At 35.0% G+C, this 8,078-nt stretch overlaps 1 protein-coding gene across 4 annotated transcripts; it reads left to right on the top strand.

The window, feature by feature from the left end:
* The first annotated feature begins 1,201 nt into the window (after positions 1-1,201).
* LOC114275526 (RING/FYVE/PHD zinc finger superfamily protein) lies at positions 1,202-5,870 on the top strand. Of its 4 annotated transcripts, none has more exons than XM_028217574.2 (8): positions 1,202-1,609; positions 1,745-2,031; positions 2,547-2,618; positions 3,445-3,512; positions 3,675-3,831; positions 4,394-4,486; positions 4,609-4,698; positions 5,472-5,870. In XM_028217574.2, the coding sequence occupies exons 2-8, from the start codon at positions 1,786-1,788 to the stop codon at positions 5,589-5,591; spliced, it is 846 nt and encodes a 281-aa protein (XP_028073375.1). In that variant the 5' UTR covers positions 1,202-1,609; positions 1,745-1,785; the 3' UTR covers positions 5,592-5,870. The 4 variants fall into 4 exon arrangements, with proteins under 4 accessions (XP_028073375.1, XP_028073374.1, XP_082727399.1 ...); XM_028217573.2 differs by having other exon boundaries at positions 1,774-2,031; XM_082871273.1 differs by having other exon boundaries at positions 1,267-1,609; positions 2,574-2,618.
* Positions 5,871-8,078: the final 2,208 nt, after the last annotated feature.

Raw genomic sequence — 8,078 nt, forward strand, 5'->3', positions numbered from 1 at the left:
ACTTTCTTCTTTTCCCTCTCTTATTTAGTGCTTTTGTGAATAATATTATTGGATGTTGAATGTTTTCCCCTTCTCGTCTTAGTTGTTGTTATTGTTTATTATGATTTTTTTGTGCATGGATGATCTATTAATTTGTTTAAAAGTAGTGGTTATTGTACGAGTGCAAAATAATCTTATCGTATAATCCTGTTGATCAAGTTTACACTCCTCCAAACATCGTTGTTTTGCCACCTGAAAACACAAACGTCTAAAAACACAAACGTGAGCTAAATGGCGGGTGTGTGCCGGAAACTCCTCCGATGCCTAAGTCAGCAAAATAAACAATAGACACAAAAGTTCTGTGTATTTTAGAGTAAGAATTGCGATACCTGTACATAGGTCCTGCTACGAGCTTTTATAGATTTCGAATGGCACAATCCTAATAGGACTTTGTTTCTCCAATGTAAAGTCCTCCTAGGAATCAGAAAGTTAATGCTCATCTTTCCACACCCCTCTCACTGTCTAACCAAGTGAGATGGATTTACCACGGTAATACGACAAAACAACTGGGCTAACACATGCTGAGGCGACAAGTTTTACCGAGCTTTCCTTAGCTCGACTCTACCCTGCTTGGCCCAGCTTAGTTCCAGCTTGCTTGTACAACGTAACTTTTTATACCCCAGTTCAGAATACTCGAACCGAGCTAATTCAGTCATTCTTAACCGGGCTAACAGGGCCCAGCGACAAAGCCCATTCTACTCAGCCCACAGCTCGGCCCGCTTCCTGCCAGTCCTAGTTCGACCCAAATTTACACTTTTTATCCTCTCAGTTATATTTATTGAATTAATATTAATGTGTTAGTGGTTATTGGTGAAGGGTGGCTAGGGGAGAGCTAAGTGGGTGGGATAAGGTACAACTATTTGGTGTGGTTTGAGCGTTGGATAGAGCGGCTGTAGTGGCTTTGGCTAGTGGCATTGAGGAATGACTGTTTAGATGTTGGGGCATTGATGAATGGTTATTGTTTACTGTTGTTGTGTGAGGTGCTTTATAGAGGTGACTGTCGTGATGGTACATGCATGTGCATATCAACTGTTTGAAGAAATGATTATAAGACATGAGTAAATATTGTGGCAGATAATAGAAGAATCTATTAAAAATATTTATGACATTTTAAGAAAATTAAAGGATGATATAAGTAAAATTTGTTAGTTAACTCTCAACTAAAACCACAAGATAAAAAGTGTAACGTGAGTATAGATATATTTCTTAAAACCACAAGGTACTAATGGATCTGTTTGAAATCGGATTGTTGGTATAATTTGCCCAAATATAAGTATAGTAAGTGATCTGAATTTATTGATTTAAACCATAACTGTACGCACCTTACCGAATTCTAAAGAAGAGAAGAGATTATTAAGTTGGGTAAATCCGAGGCAATTTCTTAATTTCGGCAAATTTGGTAGGCAACTCCAATCCAATCCATATCACCAACCAACAACAAACTCGAAAGCAAAGATAGAGAGAGAGAGAGAGAGAGAGAGAGGAAAAAGAAGAAGAGATTCCTAATTTTATTGGGTCGGCCACCAAACAATCGATTTACCAATTCCATTTTCTTCTCCTCTTCTCCAAGGTAACAATTTTTCTATCCTAAAATCTCTGCAAATTGTTCTAAATTTCAATTCAACTCACAATCCAACGAAATCATTCGATCGAGATCGCTTGACTTCAATGCTTCTTTTTTTTTCTTTTTTTTTTTTGTAAAAAGATATGCATTTTGTTTGGTTTTGATTTTAGGGTTTGGTTGGCATGGCTGACCACTTGGTTCTGAATGTGGACCGGCTGGTGAAGTCGGCGGGGGAGGGGGAGGAGGAGGAGGTTCGGAGGCCGGTGGAAATTGCCGCCGTGGTGGTGGTGGAAGAGGAGGTGGAGGAGGGAAGTGAGGGTTCCGATGAGGATGAGCCGCTCATAAACATGGCTGAATGCCGCATTTGCCAGGACGAGGATTCTGTTCAGGATTTGGAGATGCCTTGTGCTTGTAGTGGCAGTCTCAAGGTCATTTCTTGATAATAATACCCTTTTTTTTATATTTTGTTTTTGTTGTTTTCATTGTTTTTGTGCTGTTTTATTACATAATTAGAAAAATTAAATAAAGGTTACATTCTGGAAATGTGATTTGGGGATTTAGTCAAAGGTGAACTTGTTTCCTGAAACAAAGTTACAAACTGTTTTTCACAAAAATAAACACGAAAAACAGATATTTTTTAATTTTTAAAAATTATTTGAAAAATAGAAAATCATATGAAAAGAATAAAAAAAATTCCCTAGAAAAGAGATTGTGAAAAGTCAACAAACGCATCTTCTTCATTTTCATTCTTGGAAATTTGAAAATAGATTTTTTTTTTCTTTTCTTTTCTTTTCTGCTTTCTGCTTAAGAAATATGAAAATAATTAATTAATTGATTAATTTAGTTTTAAAATGCGGGATCAATTTAGGTTTAGAATGTTTAATATGGAATTCAAGCACAATCTCACATCGAAAAGTTTTAATAATAAATACATTTCATGCAGTACGCTCACAGAAAGTGTATTCAACAGTGGTGCAATGAGAAAGGAGACATAACTTGTGAGATATGTCACAAGGTAAGATTGTTGTTGCTTACTTATCGTTGTACTATTTTGTCTCATAGTTTCGTATGTTGTTTTGACTTGAGCTTCAGCCCGTTGTTTAAACACTTGTACAAACATAATCTTCTGAAGGTGGGATGAAGGTTTTAATCATATAGCTTATGTTACTCCTAAAATTTTCAAAAACTAGTTCCAGTATTATATAATAAAAAAAACTTGGAATAGTTTTAGCCACTTTCAGCACTGGTGTGACATTGTTCTATTTATTTAGTTGCTAATATCACAATGTTAATAGTTACTAATCCCTTTATTTCACTTTTTTTAATCTAGCATATATATTTTGTCCATGCCTAGTGCATAAATATATAGGTCATAACCTATTGACAATTTTGGTATAGTGTATACTCCTTTGATTGAATGCTTGTAAGAACTCTTCCATCTTTCAACTTTCAAGCTTTGATTTTCCATCTTTCGACCTTCATGCTTTGTTTTCTTTCATTTATATGACTCTCTTGTTTTTTCATTGAAATGAGTTTTTTCTTTTCATCCCATATTCACCCTTTAAGATAGGCTAGCATCCATGGCAAGTATTTTGCACTTGAATAAAACATGAGATACTATAATCTGATACACAAGTAATTGTAAAGATGTAGCATGAGTTCAGTATTAATCTCTCTTGCAAATATTTATCTGAAACAATTCATAGAAATTGATTGTCTTCACTCCCAAAAAATTAAAAATAGAGGCTTGTGTGTTTTGGAATTTGTCTGGCTGCAGCTTGTTTGTTATTGTGATCTCTTTTGTCCATATCAAACTTTTTTAACCGTCAATGCTTGCACAGCTTTACCAACCTGGTTATACCGCCCCCCCTCGTCCACCTCCTCCTGAAGAGACTGCTATTGACATTGGGTAGGTTTTGTTTTTTATACACTTCTGCTTTACCCGTGTTCATGTAATTAAAATTCTGTTTTCTTTGAATTTTGGGCGTGTATACTTTTGATTCTAGCAATTTATTTTCATCGTGATGTCATCCCGTGTAATGATTTTTTGGTTGTTGAATGTGTCTTCAAGTGGTGGATGGACAATATCTGGCACCCCTTTGGATCTGAATGATCCTCGCCTTTTGGCGATGGCTGAGGCAGAGCGTCACTTTTTGGAGGCTGAGTATGATGACTATGCTGCTACAAATGCCAGTGGGGCTGCATTTTGCCGCTCAGCTGCTCTAATTGTAAGCCCTCATAGATCAAAATCAATCCCTCTTTTTCCTGTGCTTTCCTATTCAGGTTAATGTACCCTTTGATCTATGTTGTTCCCAGTTCAGGCAGGTCTGCTTAGAAGTGCTAAACTATGGTCTATGATACGACAACCAAGAGACTGCACATTTAATCTGATAGTTATCTTTGCTATTATTAGATGTTTTGTCCAACAGTATCGGGATATGTATCTGTATTGGTGATGCCGTCATATGTCGGACAATATCAGCCGATATATTGATGAAAAACTGTATCGTAAGTCTAAAATCCTGAAACGTAACGGCCAATATTTAAAACACTAGCCATGATTGTGCCATTTCCAAAGCTGGGAAAAAAAACTGTGTTACCTTTGCTTTTGCTTTCTAGCAGAGATGATAACTTTGTTATGCACTACAGGGAGCTGCAAAAGTTTCCCCTTTAGGTTGGCTGCCTAGGTTTTCTATATATAATATCATTCTCCTGAAGTTTCTCGTTTTCTCAGCTTTTTGATCGTTCATATACTTCTTGTAATTCAATCTTACTGGCTTTGATTGGCAGTTAATGGCTCTTCTGCTCTTGAGGCATGCAATGACAGTGACAGATCCTGATGCTGATGCTGAGGGAGATGATGATGTATCCACCTTCTTCTCTGTAAGTGTGATTTGAAATTCTGTTCTTGATCTACCATCTTTTATATATGTTGTCTGGTTTTCATGTATATGATCATTCTGTAGTTTAATGAAGTTTATTAACTACCGATTATTCTCTTGCAGCTTTTCTTGCTTCGGGCGGCTGGATTTCTTTTGCCGTGCTACATCATGGCCTGGGCAGTCAGTATCTTGCAGCGTCGACGTCAAAGACAGGTTAGCATCTCCTTTACAGAAAATGTTGGAAAATGTTTTCATATTTTCTGATGTTTGGCATAGCGGAAAACGAAAATCAATAGAAAACAAGTTTATTTACGTAGGAAAATGTTTTCCACTTCTGAAAGATGAAAAACATTTTTTTGACTAAAATCTTACCAATGCCACCGCACCACCGCCACCACCCTACTACCATCATTCCCACCAACCCACCTCCTTTCTAAAAAATGTTGGAAAATGTTTTTCATAACAGAAAACGAAAATCAACAGAAAACAAGCTTATTTAGACAAAATATTTTTCACTTTTGAAAGATAAAAAACGTTTTCTAGACTATAGTCTTATTAATGCCACCACCACCCTGCTACCATTACTCCCACCAACCCACCTCCAACATGCTGCCACCACCACCACTAACACCTACTACCATTACTCCCACCAACCCACCTCTAACATGCCCACCACCATCACCACCACCACTAACACCACCTACACCTCCACCTGACCACCATCACAACTGATGTAACCACTACAACATTAGTTTTAAGGACACAACTAAACATAGGAAAATATTTGTCAAGACGAATAGAGTGTATGCCTTACCAAATTATCCATGAATTTATTCACCCAAAAAAAAAATTATCCATGAATTTTTTCCGGCATCTGATATTCCAATGCCAATGTGATGCCTGTTTACTTTTTCGTGAGCACTTGTTAATGTCGGGGATTGATATGTGTTTTTTTGTACCTGGGTTGGAACTGTTTTATGAAACAGGAAGCCGCAGCATTGGAAGCAACACAATTTGCATTTGTGCTGCAGTCAGGTCAAACCAGGGGTCTACATTTCACCATAGCATCGGCACCAACGGTTACTCCACGCCAAGAAACTGTCTAATATTCATGGAAAACTACGAACTTGGATTGTCGTTATCGCCGTCATTTGAGGATAGTGTTTCAGCCTATATATCTGGTGGTGGTGTTGAAGAGACCATTCTCCGATTTACTCTGTTCTTTTTTTCTTTTTCTTTTTCTTTTTTCGTGTTTATGTATTTGTTGTACATGAATGTTGCATCTTAGCATCAGTTGCTATCTGTTGTCTCATGTGCACTTTATATTTCTTTTAAAAAAAAAAAATTTGTTACATTTCTGATATTGAATTGATTGTTGATAGAAACTTGCCAATGTTGTCAATTTAACCATAGCCAGATTTGCTTTTAGGCTATGTCTGGATGATAAGAATTTTAACTAGGAGTGAGAATCTCATTATTAAGAACATAATTTGTGTCAATTATATTCAACTGTTTGGTTCATATTTTTATTTCAATATGTTCTAAACACTGAAATCATGGGTGACTCGTTTTTAACTCCGACGAATTTTTTTTGGGTAAACAAAAATCAAATAAAGAAGTCTAAAATTATCATAATTTTTGTTTTTTAATATATTTATCCACAACTATAAATAGACCTTACACTGGAGCAACATTGTGGTTAAAAAAACATTTGGTCCACATAATATTTTCTAATGACTTTTTCAAGCTCCATAACCCAAAAAATTTATAAAAAAAAAAAAATTTAAATTACCATTTTATTATTTTTATGGTATGCTTTTTTTTTATTATTATTTTTATTTTAATCAACTTCTGAGCATAATATAATCAATGGGGCCATAGTTGACCAATAATCTTTCCACTTCATCAGGATTTTGAGAGTTTCTTCATTTGTAAATATATATTTTTTTTTATATTTATCATAACGAAAATTCTTGTATTTTATTGTGCGCTTATAACTAGTTAAATTTCCCTTAGTTGAATGTCCATTATTTGATGTAATTATTATGATATTTATAATTGATCTATTACATATTAAAAAAAGAAAAAAGAACAAGCATCTCCTTTAACTTTGTGTTTGGAGACATTCTGATTGTAGCTGTCACCTTTGTCTCATAAACTAACCTTAAGCAAATATGTCTCCTACACATTAGGTTCCTCAAAAAACTTACTCCTTTTAATCTAAGCCATTCATTCAGCATACCAATTACCATCTCCTACCTCTATGTTTTGATAATATGATCTAAGATTACAGTAGGTCACATTCACACTGATCAAGGAGTCCTTTCCACATCAAACTCTTGATCAAACACTGATAAGTGGTTCAGATTCAAGCATGAATCACAATCTAACTAAACCCGATTTTCATTTGATGGCAGGGTTAAAAATTAATGTGATGCTAAATTTCTATTTATAGATATGCTTGTGTTAACTTGATTATTTGTCTTTCTTTGTTATTAATTTGATTTTCTCTATAATAGTTATCATAGTTTAAGAAGTAATTACATGCCACTATAAAAGATGATACCGAAAATATAACCACCATATATACATATAGAAAAGAGATGTAGAGAAAGAATAGAGATGGTGGAGAAATAATGTAAACTTTATAAGAGAATATTTTAACATAATTATCATTTAAAGTGACAAATTGCAGAGATTTTGTTGAAAGAAAAGGTAATGAAAAGAGGAGTTATATTTCCTCTAAAATAAAAAATTAAATAGTAAAAATAAAAAAATAAAAATAAAAAAGAGAAGAAGAAGAAGAAGAAAAGAAAGGAGAATATTTTCAAAGGAACAAATTGAAAACATTTTACTCATGTGGCTTTGTCCCTGGATCCAATGGTTATCGTAGTAGATGAGGTCTTCTCTTATTCGGTGGGAGGTCCGGCTTCGAGCCCTGCTCATTGGTTGAGTAATGAAGCTTCACCTTCACCTACACCCTTATGTTAAAGAAATCTTAACAATGTAAGAACATAAATAAGAATTCAGGAAAATAATCTAAAAATAGGGACATGATAGGTAACAATCACCAATTCAGCTTTGCTTTGCTTTATTTTTCTTTCTATGTGGCTCAGTCTGAGGGCTTTTCAGATTCAACCATCTCCCCAAGACCATACAGACCAATGGCTCCATTGCAATGGAGCCCATAGTTTTGAACTAAAGTTCCAAAAAGCCAATACTTTAAGACCAACCTCGAGAATCTACAAAGCAAACAACTCAATTCTATATGTGTGTGGGTGTGTGTGTGTTTAGATAAATTAAGCCATGTATATTGTGCAGTCTTTCACTTTTTGTGTGTTTGATAAATTCTATTCCAGAGGTGGAGAGACATCAAACTATACTATTGAGATTCCAATAAAGAACTTTAATGGAAGGCAAGAGTATCTAATAAGTACATTAGCCCTTAAAATAGTACCTCAACCGCACCTGAAATCAAAGCAAAAGGGCCCATGTAGCATTTAAATTTATTTCCATAATTGGCATTGCCATCAAAAGATGTTCATATGCATTGCATTAGGAGTAACAACCTAGATACATCCCTGATATCTATG

Source organism: Camellia sinensis, chromosome 5 (genome assembly GCF_055761805.1).
Source record: "Camellia sinensis isolate YWXY chromosome 5, ASM5576180v1, whole genome shotgun sequence".
Taxonomy (NCBI): domain Eukaryota; kingdom Viridiplantae; phylum Streptophyta; class Magnoliopsida; order Ericales; family Theaceae; genus Camellia; species Camellia sinensis.

Bases quoted from the DNA above. Each gene is read 5' to 3' on its own strand.
- LOC114275526 (XM_028217574.2), top strand. From the start codon at position 1,786: ATGGCTGACCACTTGGTTCTGAATGTGGACCGGCTGGTGAAGTCGGCG. The intron at 2,032-2,546 runs GTCATTTCTTGA...CATTTCATGCAG, and splicing joins CTTGTAGTGGCAGTCTCAAG to TACGCTCACAGAAAGTGTAT. The intron at 4,699-5,471 runs GTTAGCATCTCC...TTTATGAAACAG, and splicing joins AGCGTCGACGTCAAAGACAG to GAAGCCGCAGCATTGGAAGC.